This window comes from Camelus ferus, chromosome 19 (assembly GCF_009834535.1).
Source record: "Camelus ferus isolate YT-003-E chromosome 19, BCGSAC_Cfer_1.0, whole genome shotgun sequence".
In the NCBI taxonomy this organism is placed as follows: Eukaryota; Metazoa; Chordata; class Mammalia; order Artiodactyla; family Camelidae; genus Camelus; species Camelus ferus.
The window spans coordinates 2,786,163-2,800,175 of record NC_045714.1 but is presented as its reverse complement, the minus strand read 5'-3'; the positions used below and the strand labels follow the sequence as shown (position 1 = coordinate 2,800,175).

The following is a 14,013-nucleotide window of genomic DNA, read 5'->3' as shown; positions in this document are numbered from 1 at the left end:
TGCAGAGCTGTTAGGTGACCATGCTAGCCAAGCCAGAGTTCACAGCACCATTGCATTCCTTCTGTTTCACATTCTTTCCTTGAACAAGCAGAGTAGAGATGCAGAAGGGAGTACAGCAGCCTGCAGACTTGGCAGTAGCTGTGTTCCCTTTCCCCAGGTGGTTAGTAAATAACTTCATGTATTTTCTAGCAGTTTGGGGTTAAAGAGCTAATTTCAAGGCAGAGACTAGGGAAATCAGTGTTGAGACACCAAGCAGTAGGCAGAGCTCACAGGCTCTGGGCTACCTTACTTAGAAATAGATGCTGCTTTAACCTGTAGATAGCTTTTTTGTTCTTTTTTCTTTTAAATTCTTTTTTTTTTATATATGTGATAATAGCTATCATTTTCTGAGGACCTACTATGTATTACATCATGCTAGGTGCTTTACTTAAATTATTTTTAATCTTCACAATAGTCATGTTACATGTATATTTATTCAGCAGCTTTTTTCTATGCATGGCAAGTGCTAGGTCCTGGAGCTGTAATGCTAAGCAAACACACATGGCCTCTTCCTCTTGTGGAACTTATCCCCTATGTGGACAGATGACAAAAATAAATGTATTGGTGATGAGTCCTATAGGAAGAAATCAAGGATATGATTTAGATTGGAGAGAAAGTCAAGGAAATGACATACAAGCTGAGCCATATTATTCCTGTCTTATTGGTAAAGAAACTGAGGTCTGTAAGAGATAAAGGGACTTGCTTAAAGCCTCAACTTTGCAAGCAAATGTTAGGACTAGGATCCAAACCTACCTTTCTAGCATTTAACACTCATGCTTTCCCCACTATGTTGTGCAGCTTCCCCAAAGACAGGTATGTGCCACATGTCTTAGGCAGCAGGATGGTGTTAAGGAATGACCATTGGACTAGAGAATCAGGAGAAGGACCTGGGTATTAAATACCTACAATAAATGCTATTGGCAACTTCATGTGTGACCATTCTGAGTCAATGTAAAGAGAAGGAGTTGGTCTAGATCCTTGGAGCCTGAAGAGGGGGCTAGGGAGACCCTGGGAGGGCTAGGATTTGAACTCTCCATAGGAGCACACAGAGCTGGCTGAGATGTCACAGTGTGTGGATTGGGAGTTGATCAAGTTCTCACCTGGATCCTGTTTGTTTCTGCAGAGATTATGCTGAATCTGTGGGACGGAAGGTTCGAGACCTAGGCATGGTAGTGGACTTGATCTTCCTCAACACAGAAGTGTCACTGTCACAAGCTTTGGAGGATGTTAGCAGAGGAGGGTCTCCTTTTGCTATTGTCATCACCCAGCAACACCAGATTCACCGCTCCTGTACAGTCAACATCATGTTTGGAACCCCACAAGGTATGGAGGCCCAAGTGGGTCAGAATTCCAGAAGTAGTCACTAGTCCATTAATTCTTTTATGACTTACTCAGATGCAGCAGGTTTTAGGTAAATGTATTTCAACTCAAATGTGGTAGGGCTCTTTTATAAGTGTCCTGGTGGAAACTTGGATAGTCATTTGTCTGTCTGATATTCTTTCATTGGATACAGTTCTGGGCCTGCCATATATGACGATATATTTAGCCCTTAGGTGTATACAGTGGTGTGCTGGCAAATGTTTAACAGCCAGTTCTGGAGGTGGGGGATGGTGTGGTTTATAGCATTTGCTGATTTCCATGGTGTAAATACTCCCACCATGTTCTATTTCAAGCCACCAACATGAAGTCACTTCAAGGTAAGTTGGGAAGAGATGTGCACAGTCTGCTCTCACCAGTGAGAGCCAGCTCCAGCAGAGCTCTGGCACATACTACACTGAGTGCAATTGAGTCCTTGCTTTCATTGAACTTTCTAATGAGGAACAAAGAATACAACAGGCAATTAGGATACTATGTGTAAGTGTGCTAGAGAAGTGGGTAGAGGGGCTGTGAGAATAGGGAGGTTGCCCTGACCTCCCAGAGACCCGGAGTAGGTTCCTTGAAGTCCTTCCCTAAAGTAGCTTTTAGTCCTTTGCTCCCAGATTGTTGAGACTCAGCCAACTAATGTCCTACTCATTGATCTTACAACATAGACTTTTCCCTTTTCCTACCACCTTCAGGCTCTGTTTGCCTGACTAGTTACACCCATAACCACAGAGTGTATAAGGTTCTCAAACGATCAGGTCATTTGTCTCTCTGAGGAACTGTCCTCAAGATGTGTGAAGACATTTATATCAAGTGCTGAGAAATCTTCTCACCACCCTGTAAATCATGTTGCCCAAGGGTGAGGAGAGGAGGTTATTTAGGGTCACAATTTGATCTTAATCCATGACCTTTGAACTGATGAATTCAAAATCAGCTCTCTCCCAAGGAGCACAGTGGAGAGCTAGGCTTTACAGAAGGGCTTTTTGGACCCCTGTGGCCTGCCTCCTGTGGTTATTCTCCACATGGTCTTTTTGAATCTGTGAGAGACTTTCATGTTACTTTGGTTTTTAGCACATGGCTGTGATCTAGGAATACCCCCAAAGAACTAGCTCTGTACAAAGATGTCTGAACTCTTCCAAAGAAATCCATTCACCTATCTTCCCAGCCTTTATCTCCCTCCCCTTCCAGCTGCTCTCCATCTCCCAATCCAAGGCTTTTTGTCACTGAAATGTTTTTCTTGATGGTTTGAAGTTAGGAAAGGCTTGGTAGAGTGGACACTCAAATCTGTCATGGGAGTAAATAACTCTTGTCATCCCCTCCCACAGAGCATCGCAACATGCCCCAGGCAGACGCCATGGTGCTGGTGGCCAGAAATTATGAGCGCTACAAGAATGAGTGCCGGGAGAAGGAACGTGAGGAGATTGCCAGACAGGCAGCCAAGATGGCTGATGAAGCCATCCTCCAGGAAAGAGAGCGAGGAGGCCCTGAGGAAGGAGTACGCGGGGGGCACCCTCCAGCCATCCAAAGCCTCATCAACTTGCTGGCAGACAATAGGTATCTCACTGCCGAAGAGACTGACAAGATCATCAACTACCTGCGAGAGCGGAAGGAGCGGCTTATGAGGAGCAGCACCGACTCTCTGCCTGGTGAGCTACGTGGCAGGGCCGAGGTGAAGTTCTGACTCTGCATTTCTCTAATCCCCAGGCTCTGTTGGGAGGGTTGCAGGCCCAGGGCTCTTTGGGGTGGGTAAGGGAAACGAGCCCATCCCTTGGATTCTCCCTTGGGCCATCCATGCTGATGTAATGATATCTTAAGATTTGGGTACTGGATTACGATCCCTGTAGTTAATGTGGTGGGTGGGCTAGTATTGCTGGCTCCCTAGTAACCAAGATGGATGCCCTTTTTTCTTTAGGGATTCTCTAGGGGAACTAGACTGTTTCCTGGAAACAGCACTTACCATGAAGTGGCCCCTTTGGGAAATTGATGTTATAGTCTGTGTACTATGTGATTGATGTGATCAGTGATTGTTGTTCTTCCCTGGGCTGCTAAGCCTCCTGCCCATGGAGGGTACATTTCAAGCAGGTACTTCCTCATTCTATCTTCTAGGCCCGATTTCCCGTCAACCACTCGGGGCGACTTCGGGTGCCTCGCTGAAGACACAGCCAAGCTCCCAACCGCTCCAGGGCGGCCAAGTGCTCCCCTCTGCTACACCCACTCCAGCTGCACCCCCCACCTCCCAACAAGAGCTTCAGGCCAAAATCCTCAGCCTCTTCAATAGTGGCACGGTTGCGGCCAATAGCAGCTCTGTATCCCCCTCGATTGCTGCCGGAAACACCCAGAACCAGAATTTTTCCACAGCAGCGAACAGCCAGCCTCAGCAAAGATCACAGGCCTCTGGCAATCAGCCTCCAAACATTTTGGGACAGGCAGGATCTGCTCGGAACATGGGCCCCCGGCCTGGGGCTCCTTCCCAAGGGCTCTTTGGCCAGCCTTCCACTCGCCTGGCACCTGCCAGCAACTTGGCTAGCCAGAGGCCGGTGTCTTCCACAGGTATCAACTTTGACAATCCAAGTGTACAGAAGGCTCTGGACACACTGATCCAGAGTGGCCCTGCTCTCTCCCACCTGGTTAGCCAGACCGCAGCACAGGTCGGGCGGCCCCAGGCCCCCATGGGATCGTACCAGAGGCATTACTGAGGCTGAATCTCAACTACTCCCGGTTCCCTTCGTCCCCTGGCCTCCCGCCTATTGCGTTCTAACTAGAGTTGTTTGGAGGATGTTCTTTGCGCCTGTCCAGGTCCACATCGAATGTCATAAGTTTCTACCACCTGCTCTCTTCTGCCCAAGGCTGTGTTACTTATTCCTTCTAGAGTCAGAGTTTTGTACTGCATTTGGGGGTGTCCTTTTTTTTGTTGTTTTGTTTTTGTTTTGTTTGTTTTGGTAGAAAATATCTCTGGGGTCACAGGGAGTATAGGTGTCTGGGCTCTGTCTCTATATCTCATGGGTCTGTCTGGTCTCTCTGTCAGCTGGATATGGGGGCAGGGGAGGAGAAGGAGCCAAGCCCCAACTGGCTGAGTTTGGGATGGCATTTTCATGTCAGGAGCCACTGCCCTTGTTTATTGTGAACCTACCAAGATTTCCCAGCCTCACACAGGCCCGCCAGAGCTCGAGCTCCTGCCCAGGGTTGCAGAGTAGCAGTCTGGACTTGGCAGGCACGGTGCCATCATGCCCCATCCCACATACGTGGGTCTGCTTGAGGGCTCATAAACCAGCTCCTCTGGAGTTGTTAAGGAGTGGCCGTGGCAGCCACAGAGCAGACACATTTCTGCCTGACCCAGTGTTACTGGTTTTAGGTTTTCTCTTTTTCTTTTTTGCTTTCATTTTGTTGGAGGATCTCCCATGGACTGAACAACTCCAGTGACCAGCAGTTTAACACAAACTGTGAATCTGGGCCCCAACCACTCTTACCCCCTAACTTTTCTGTCAGCCTCTCCCTGACCAGTAGTGGTTTCATGGAATTGTTTCTGAGAAGGCAACTCTCGACTCTGGCAGTGAACACCCATTGTTTTCAGTGATTGTTTTGAGCTTTTGGCTCAAAAATGAGGCTCTTGTTGTTTTCTGAGCAGCAGGAGGTAGGGACCATTTTGATATCAGACTTTTGGTAGTTGGACATGTTCTGGATATAGGCAGCTGTTTGTAACTTTTGAGCCAGAGTGATGTTACTAGAGGGAGGACTTCTGGCTGCTGCTCTAAATGGAGCCAAAGGAAGCTGCCCTCTCCCTACGGATGGTGCTCATTAGAGCCTTGTGGATCGGTCTCAAGGGGCCCGTGGCAGAGGGAGTGCAGTGACTTCAGCTGAGTCCCTGCCAGTAACTGAGTAAACAGTGGTTTCAGAATCTCAAGGTCCCCAGATGGCAGTGTTTTATGTTCTGACCTGTTTGTGTTATATAGTGTTTTTTCCTCTTTGGAACTCTTGTGTTGTTAATAAGATGAGATGATTACTTTTTAATTAAAATGAAAAAGTGAAAGCTGTGTTGTCTTTTTTGGGTGTGAATATCTGCAGGGCCTCTTTGTGGGCCTTCCTTCTAAGAGTCAGAAGGTGAGGTTCTCTGACAGAGCCACTGACTGGTTTCAGTCTGCTATGAGGTCTGCCCCATCTTGCACTCAACCTGCAGTCAGGCCTCAAAACCTCTTTTAACCTCAGCTTCTTTTCTTATGCAGCTCACCTAGTTAGAAGTTTCCATAACCAGTTCAGAGCAAAAGCCTGCTGGTTAATTGTAATGCTGTGTAAACGTCCATATTTGTGACAGACTTTGTGTCAGAGGCTTGTCCTCCTTTTGTAGGAAAGGAAAACAGGACTGTGAGGAGGCCATTTCTGGCCGAAGGCCAGTGGAGAGTGGGGCACTCTCCTGTTTTGATTTTGTCTCAGTTACCACCTTCTGTTCTGCTCATTGTGGAGAGAGTTGGCAGAACCATAAAGTCACAGGTAACAGCCTTGGAGAGCAGTTAATAGAGAGCCCCATCAGGAAACTTGGGGTGGGGGTGGGGAAGTAACTGACACAAGGCCTCCAGTGAATTAGGGACCATGATGCTGACAGCGCTGAGCCTGACCTAGTAAGTGCTCATGACCTCATAGATGTCAGTGCAATGCCCCTGCTGCCAGTTTCTTTGTCCCTCTAGGACAGGGCCCCAGAATTAGCACACAAACTCGGCAACCAGACCTGGAGGATCAGCCCACCCAAGTCTCCTGTAGGGGGAGGTCAGTGTTTCTGATTAAAAGCCTGGAGTCCTCTGGGAGGACCACCTTAAATACCCTTCTTGCCACCTACTAATTCTTCCCCCTAGAGTGTTCAAACAGCACACCTCAGGCTGTGAGGGGTATAATAAAATTATTTTTATTGCATTTTGTGCAGACGGGAATCTAAAAAATTAATACAGTAAAAGCTAAAAAGCATTAAATGGGAGCATTCAACAATAAAGGAAAGAACCAACCCTCTCCTTTTCATATTGGCACAAAGAACACAAGATCAATACTGAGGCAGAATGCAGAATACTGAAACACACTGAAAATTAAAGGCAGGCCTAATAATAGTAATAAATACTCTTGATTTGGTTTGCAACCTCTTCTATTTACAAGGGTTTTCAACTTCATTGCATTGCCCTGCACATAGTCTAAAACAAAAGCAACACTAGTTATCACTACAAGGCTATTGAAATATTGCACTCAGAATAAAAGTCACTTGAATGGACATGAAACATCTAGCTACATGATTGTAAAGATAATTTGATGAATGACGTGTGATAACATTCATAACAAATATTGCACATGTAGCACAGAAAACTTGGGTTTTTGTTGTGAGATGTCTGTTCATCAACGGAAACTTTGCTCTTGCCAACCAGACAGTCTGGGCCCAGGTAGTGCAACTTTGGTTCCCTAATTGATGTTAATACAGCCCCTTTTCCCTCTGCCTATCCACCACTTTAGCCCAGGGAATGCTCAGCCTCCCAGAAGGCTAGACCCAGCTGTGGTTCTCAGAGGGAGGTCTTTTGAAGGATGGGGGTTTGGGGGAGGTGCTGGTGTCTAATACCTCCAACTTATGATTACTACCTGGAAGAATCTATCCAGCCCCCTGCTGAAATTTCGGAGGAGCCTTGGCCTAACCGGCAGCTGTTCAGACCTAATTCCAGCCACACCTGACCCAGTCTAGATGGCACCAGCTCCAGCTCTCTGCCTTGGGCTGGAAGGAAAGGAGGTGGTGAGGTCAGGAGTAGCCAGTAGCTCCAGCTCTGGGAGGTGGGCGAGATGTCTAACTAGGTGCGAAGATCAGGGCCCTGGAGCTGGAGGTACTGTACCCAGTCCCAGAGGACCCTGGAACGAGCATGCAGTGCCTATCCCCCTTAGTAACGTGCCCTGGGGGGAAGGGAACCCGGCCAAAGCACTTTCTCTAGGGATAGAGGGCGCCTCCAACCGGGCTGGTGGAGCCAAAGTGCTAAGGACTGGAGTTGGAGAAGCCAAAGGCCTTGGGTCCTAGTTGGAGGAGGGCAGAGAGGCGCTAAGAACAAAGCACGTGGCGACTCCAGCCCTCCCCCAGGCCCAGGTACCTGGGAGGCGCAGCTAGAGGCCGCTGCTAGGCAGCGAGGCCCGGCCCCGGGACGCGGAGAAGGCAGCTGGGTCCCCGAAGTCGGAGCTGCCGGGTTGGGACAGGCGACATTGGAACATCAGGGGCCTCCCCGGTGGGTCTAGCCCCTAAACCAGAACCTCTGCCGCCGCCTTCACCTGTCCCAGGGAGGAAACTCCGGGCGACGGGACGCCCTCCAGCTCCCAGATTTCAGTCTTTGGCGAAGAGCCATGGGATAGGGGGAGCAGGCGACTATCCGACTGAGGAGAGACGCCTGCTTCCCCAGCGAAGGCACCGGGGCGGGGCTTCCTCGGTGGGGCAAGGGCCTCTCTCGGTTTCTTCTCCTTGAGGAGCGCCCCTCCCCTATCCTGGCCCCAGCTTGCATAAGAGCCAATAAGAAGAGGCTGCGCGCGCGTCTCTGCAGCCACAGTGGAAGCTCACATCCGCTGGGCGGCGAATCCAGGAAAAGTTGGACATTTGTCTCACCTCGTCTCCGAAAAGAACTAAGAGGAAGGGTCGGAAGCCAAGGGCGCGCAGAAAAGGGCGAGGAGGCGTCGAGGGGGTGTCGAGGGACCACGACTCCCGCCTGGGCCTAACGCACTTTTGCTCTCAAACTCTCGGATGTCAAGGAAATCCCAGCCTCCCGAGGCCTCTGCCGTCCTTGGGCGCCCCCAGCGGGAAAGCTCGACAGTGGCGAGAAGTCTGTTGCGCTTCTAGTCACAGAAATATGGGGACGTTAAAAATACACGCGATGTCTCCTTTACACTATGTATAGGCTCGGCCGGCCTGCGCCTGCGGCTGCACTAGGAGTGACGGACACCGCTGAGTGCGGCCTCCCACCCCGCGCCCTCCGGGCCACCGGGGGAGGAGCGCAGAGCGAGGACCCGGGCGGTGCGTGGGAAGAGGGGAAAAGAGCCACGCGGACTACCCGGGGTCCTCAAAGCCCCAGCTCCGCTCCTCTCCGCGCCTCCTCCGGACTTTTATTGCAGCTTCTCCTCCGACGGGGCGAGGCCGGGCTTAGAAAAAGGGCAGCCGGTGCCGACAGGGCGACACGCCAACGGGGAGCTCGGGGCTCTTATCTCCGCGTGGGGGCGGTCCTCTCCGAGTCAGCCCCGACGGACGTGACCTCTGGGCTTCAGGCAGCGGGAAAGGGGGCCAGGGCGTGGGCACAGGGTCTGTATGTAAACGGTGACAGCGGCAGGGGGCGCGGCAAGGGCTCCAGGGCCGCGGGCCGGGCGCGCTCGGGCCCGAGTGGCAGGTCCTGGCTCTCAGGAGTAGATGGTGATGACTTCGCGGCCGCCGCCGCGGACCAGCATCACTCGGTCCAGGTGCTCGGTGAGGACCTCGAGGAACTCCATGTCTGAGGGCCCGTCAAGGAGAAAGACCGTTCCCGTACCTCGCGATGGAATTAGGGTCGCGCTCAGCGCCAGGGGAACGCTGGGAATGCGTCCCTGTCCGAGGTGCTGATTCTGAAGCAGGACAGGCTCCTTCCTTCCCAGAGTTAAGACCCAGGTCCCCTGACGTCCACCACCCCCTTCCTCCCAATATTAAGCCCAGGATACAATTTTCGTCACCGTTGCGGTTGCGAGGAGGCCCAGGCATGTTGAGCAAAACAAGCTTGGCGTCCCGGGATTTCTTGACGATGACCTCGTTCAGCCGCACAGCCGTGTGCATGCGCCTCACGTTGGACTGGTTCCTGAGGGAGGAAGAAAGGCAGGAGGGTGCGTGAGCCTGGGAGAGGGGAGAGTTGGATTCAGGAGCCCTCCCAGCCCCCGGAGCACCTGGCTGCTGGGACCTGGTCCTTGCAAGCCAGGGACTACCAATCCCAGACCTCTCCAAGCTGGGCTATTCAGAGACCCCCGAAGTCAGGAGCACAAATCGAATGTTCATGATAGAGTGAGGAAAGAAGGTACCCTAACCAACCCAGAATTTTAAAATTCTGAAGCACTTACAAGTTCTCCCACTCCCTTCAGGAAACACAAGAGAAGCAAAGAGAGGAAGAAAAAGAGAGGGGGTCAGAAAAAGCAGGAGCGGCTGATCATCGTCCACCCTGAGTGCAGACTGGTCCTGCTCTCCCAGCCCCTCAGCCTTTGCCTTTCCACTGCCTGAACCTGGGAATTCTGACCATTCGCAATCAGGCCCAACCAGAGTTCTCAGCTGGGGAAACAAAGACAAGGTCTGGGCTGGGTCTTCCAATTGCCAGACCAGGACCCCTTCTGCTCATTTGCTCTGCCATGGGAGCAAAGACCCTGGAGGCTCACCCCAGACCCCATCCCTTAGCCCCCAGGCCCGTACGGCTTCATGCTGAAGAAGTCCTTGATGCCCTCAGAAGAGACAGGACTGGGGCCCTTATTCTTCTCTGCCACCGACTTGTCCTTGGTCCAGGTGAGATGGACTTTCTCTGGATCTGCCTCGCCCTCCCCCTCAGGCTCCTCTCCTGGAGATGGCGAGCTGCTAGGGCAGCTGGGAGCACTCTGGTCATGGATCAGCTGCACCTGAGGGATGAAAGAAGGGACAGCATGTGATTCCTTTGGAGCCCAAACGTTCTGCTCCCACTGGCTGGGGCCAAACCACTCCAGCTGCATACCTCCTCTTCTGGCTTCTCCTCACTGTCACCGGCTGTTTCTTCTGGAACGTTGAGGCGGAGCCGAGTGTTGGCTGGATTCTTTCTCCGGATTGAGCCACGAGACTCATCTGTGATACTCTGGATCTAGGGAGTGACACAGGGTGGTGCCAGTTCTGCTGGAAGTCACTACCCATGCCCCAAAAAGAGCTACTCCCAAAGCTGATGTTCAGTCAAGATGTGTACTTTTGAGACATGTACCGGTTGTTAAAATACTGCATTGTTTCCACACCAAATGGCTATTGTTCCATGGACATGGCCACTCAAACTTCTCTCCAGAACTCCTAACCTCCCCACTATTCAGCGACCAAAGTGTTAACACCTGGCTCAGCCGAGCTCTACCTTATCACTAAGTCCCAGTGTCAGTTCTGGTGGCCAGTGTACATGCCATTTCTTACAATCTTACTGTCACCCACCTCCAAGGGCTTTTCTGTCCCCAGACCCAGGGTACCATCACTCATTTCCTCAAGGACTGCACTCCCTGGTGTGGAGCTTTCATCCAAACTCCACTCCCCATGGGAGCTCACCATCATTACCCCTGAGAACTCACCATCCACACCCTAGGAGGTTTGCCCTCAACTCCTACCATCAGCTATATCCTGAAATATCCATCTGTTACCCAGTCTCTGAGGGTCTATCACATGATCCCTTGTCCCCCACACTGGCAGCCCACGCCCCTGAGGAATCATCATCCATACATCTAATTAGCCTGCACTATTCTCCCTTGGGCCCCAGAAGTCTCACAGAGAGCAGATCTGTCACCCATGCCAAAGCCCCTCTGCATCCTGGCTAGGTGGCTTGATAGATGCAGGTGCAGTGTATACCCCCACTGCTGGGAGCCCAGTTCCAGGAGGTGGCAGTGCCAATGGCCAGGAGCAGGCCATCCCAAACCTGAGCAGACCCAGAGCTGCCAGCAGCTTGAGACTTTCAGAGCCCAGCCAGGGCAACCTCACCTCCCGCTCCCGCTCGTTCTTGGTTAAATGCATCTGTTTTAGGATCTGGGAACGCTGCTCCATCACCAGCGTCTTCTCATAGGTGTAAGCTGAGATGTCACTCTCATGCTGTGGGCAGGCAGGGGTCGAGACAGGGTGAGGAGGGCAAGGGAAGAAAGTATGAGCTCTGAGCTCAGGTGCAAGGCCAAGGGAAGGGAGGCAGGCCCCCTTCTTTCTGTCAGCCCAGGGCTTCCCTATCCAATGACCTAGTTTTATCAACAATTGTGGGAGGCAAGGACAAAGCAGAGGGTGATGCTCTTTGAAGGAATGCAGCTCATTCCCTCCTCAGCCAAGCATAAGACCCAGAAAATGAATGGGTGAATTAGTGAATGAATGGATAAATTAATTACCTGGGTGAGTAGAGAAGGGGAAGAAATTTTAAAAGGAACACAGAGATGAATGAATACATACATGGATGAATGGATGAATGAGTGAGTACATTAATGAATATATGGGTAGATTAATGAATGCACAGAGGGATGGGTAAATGGATACATAAGCTGAGGGGAATGGATGGATGAGAGGCTGTGGAATATAATCTCTCGGAGCATGGACTCTAGAGCCAGTCTGCCTGGGTTTGAATACTGGCTCTGTCACAGTGTGCACTGGGGACAAATTACTTAAGCTTTCTGTGCCCCAGCTTCCTAATCTGTAAAATGGAAATGCTGATAATTGTGTATGTTTCATTGATTGCTGTGAGAATTTATATATATATGTGTGTGTGTGTGTGTGTGTGTGTGTGTGTGTGTGTGTGTGTGTAGTGCATAGAACAGTGCCTCACATGTAATAATAAGCAGTGTTAGACATGGAGACATGGCTATTCCTATAGAGAGAGGGGTGGATGGATTGATGGATGAATGGATAGACTCTCAGGTGAATATGTGAAAGGATAAAAAGTGGATGAGGGGGAAAGGATGAAGCATCATAAGCTGATGGGTGTTGGGGTTGCCTTATTTGGTGCTGGGGCCCAGGGGAAAGACAGCCAGGTGGAACTCCAAAACTTCAGAGGTGGCTCCTGGAGACTCACCATCTCCACCACCTCGACCTCCGCGGTGATACGTAAATGGTACAGAAATGTGGTCAGGTCCTTCTTCATCTGGATGCTATTGTCGTCCATCTGGGCCACTGTGAAGATTCGCATCTTGCACTTCCGCCAAACCTGGAAGGGTGAGGGGGACCCAGAAAGATCCAGCCCAGATGCGGTGCAGAGACCCAGTGCCAGAGCCTAGAGAGGACCCTGTGCCTCACCCTTCCCACTCACCTTCCCCCACACACATGCAGCCCCACAATCCTCTATCTCAATGGCCACACCCTAAAAAACTCCCCTGCTTAGGTGAGGGTCCCTCTCTTGAGTTAAATATTGTTCTCCTTTATATTTCAAGGATATCTGTGAGGGGAGACACAGTTCCCAACATCTCAGAGTGAAGGAGGTGATCGGAGCCCTTTCCCGGGAGCTCACGGGGGAGGCTGGCCCCGGTGGAGCCCCGCCCATGGACGTGGGCTGGTGCGCACAAACACGCGCATACGCGCGCACGCGCACCTTGTGGTGCCGCAGCAGGAAGGGCAGCAGCATGAGCATGCCCCCGTCGTGCACAATCCACCAGACGTCGATGCTGCCCTCGGAAAAGCGCTCGGGGTTCCCGGGAAACATGGAGACGTTCTTGGTAACCAGCAGGGCCAGGTGACCGGCCGTGGTTTCTCGGACCAGCTCTGGAGGAGACCAAGGAGACGGCCAGACGGTAAAACAGTGACCCTGGTCCCCTCCTGGCACCCAGCACCCCCACCCCACCCCATCCTGCCTTGGCCTTGGGCTAAGGAGTTAGAAAACCCCCATCTACCCGGGCCTCATGACTTATGTGTTGTTTGAACTTGGGAAAACCTCTCTGAGCCTGTTTCCCCACCTGTCAAGTGATAATAACAACACCTGCCCCTTCTGATTAAGAACTCTACCATGCAGGGCTCACTTAATCCTCCCAACCGTCTTCTAACTCAGATCTACCTATAAAGCAGCCTCTGGGTTTACCAGCTGTGTGACCTTAATCTCTCAGGGCCTCAGTTTCATACCAATAAAATGGAGACAGCAATGCCTAGCTGTCACCAGCCTGCTGAGAGAATTAAAGGCTAGAGAAAGCCTCCACTTGTCTGGCACACAGGACACAGTCTATAAATATTAGTTATTATATTACTTATTACCAACTACTACCAAGGAATATTATGCTCAGAGAGGGTGGAGCATTGATGAACAATCATACAGCGAGGAAGGGCCAGAGGTGAGATTCAGCCCTGGGCCTCTGTGACTTCAAAGCTGTAGCTCTTCCCACTGCCCTGCACTGTCTTCCTCCCAGGGTTGTGAGCCCTGCAGGAACCAAGACCGTCTCCTTCACACCTGAGTCCCCAGCACCCAGCACAGTGCCTGGCACATGGCCGGCTTTGAACACCATCACCTGCATTTGCAAAATCCACACTATGACAACTGGGAAATGGTCCTGAGGCCCGAAGAACCCAGCCCACCACAGCCCCCAACCCACCACCACCTCTAGCCCACTCAGCTTTACCAATGAAGTTCCTCCACGTCTGATGATCTTCCTTCTGCCGCCAGTTGCGGGGCCAGCCAACGAGCACGGTATTGTGCTGCAGCCCCCCAAGGCCCCCAGACTGAATCAGATGGGACACGCCATCTCGCAGGTTAGAGGAAATCACTACCTGGCAGAAGCCTTTCACTTTCTCTGCCTCCATCAGGCGCCGGATAGACTGCACGGGGTGGGGGTGAGGGGTCAGAAAAGGACCAGCCTCGGTCCTCCCTGGCCCTGCCCAGACTCTTGCAGTCTCCCTACCTCCCATGTCTCCCCTCCATCATTTTGATGTTTCTGAAGTTCGGC

At 51.6% G+C, this 14,013-nt stretch overlaps 2 protein-coding genes across 8 annotated transcripts in view; one reads left to right on the top strand and one right to left on the bottom strand.

The window, feature by feature from the left end:
• Window positions 1-5,428, top strand: part of NCOA5 (nuclear receptor coactivator 5) — a 28,774-nt gene extending 23,346 nt beyond the window's left edge. For 3 of the 5 annotated variants that reach the window (XM_032461280.1, XM_032461281.1, XM_032461283.1), the window contains 3 exons: window positions 1,163-1,362; window positions 2,727-3,047; window positions 3,508-5,428. In XM_032461280.1, coding sequence (XP_032317171.1) covers window positions 1,163-1,362; window positions 2,727-3,047; window positions 3,508-4,097 — 1,111 coding nt within the window. In that variant the 3' untranslated portion in view covers window positions 4,098-5,428. Of the gene's footprint in view, window positions 1-1,162; window positions 1,363-2,726; window positions 3,071-3,507 lie in introns of all 5 variants that reach the window. The other 2 variants (XM_032461284.1, XM_032461285.1) reach the window with 1 other exon arrangement.
• A 667-nt stretch (window positions 5,429-6,095) lies between these two features.
• SLC12A5 (solute carrier family 12 member 5) overlaps window positions 6,096-14,013 on the bottom strand; it is a 37,126-nt gene continuing 29,208 nt past the window's right edge. Inside the window, exons 18-26 of one of the 3 annotated variants that reach the window (XM_014561753.2) lie at window positions 13,690-13,885; window positions 12,675-12,844; window positions 12,162-12,293; window positions 11,096-11,203; window positions 10,107-10,229; window positions 9,815-10,014; window positions 9,472-9,486; window positions 9,082-9,215; window positions 6,096-8,879 (exon numbers count right to left, since the gene is read on the bottom strand). In XM_014561753.2, coding sequence (XP_014417239.2) covers window positions 8,788-8,879; window positions 9,082-9,215; window positions 9,472-9,486; window positions 9,815-10,014; window positions 10,107-10,229; window positions 11,096-11,203; window positions 12,162-12,293; window positions 12,675-12,844; window positions 13,690-13,885 — 1,170 coding nt within the window. In that variant the 3' untranslated portion in view covers window positions 6,096-8,787. The remainder of the gene's footprint in view (window positions 8,880-9,081; window positions 9,216-9,471; window positions 9,487-9,814; window positions 10,015-10,106; window positions 10,230-11,095; window positions 11,204-12,161; window positions 12,294-12,674; window positions 12,845-13,689; window positions 13,886-14,013) is intronic. The other 2 variants (XM_032461279.1, XM_032461277.1) reach the window with 2 other exon arrangements.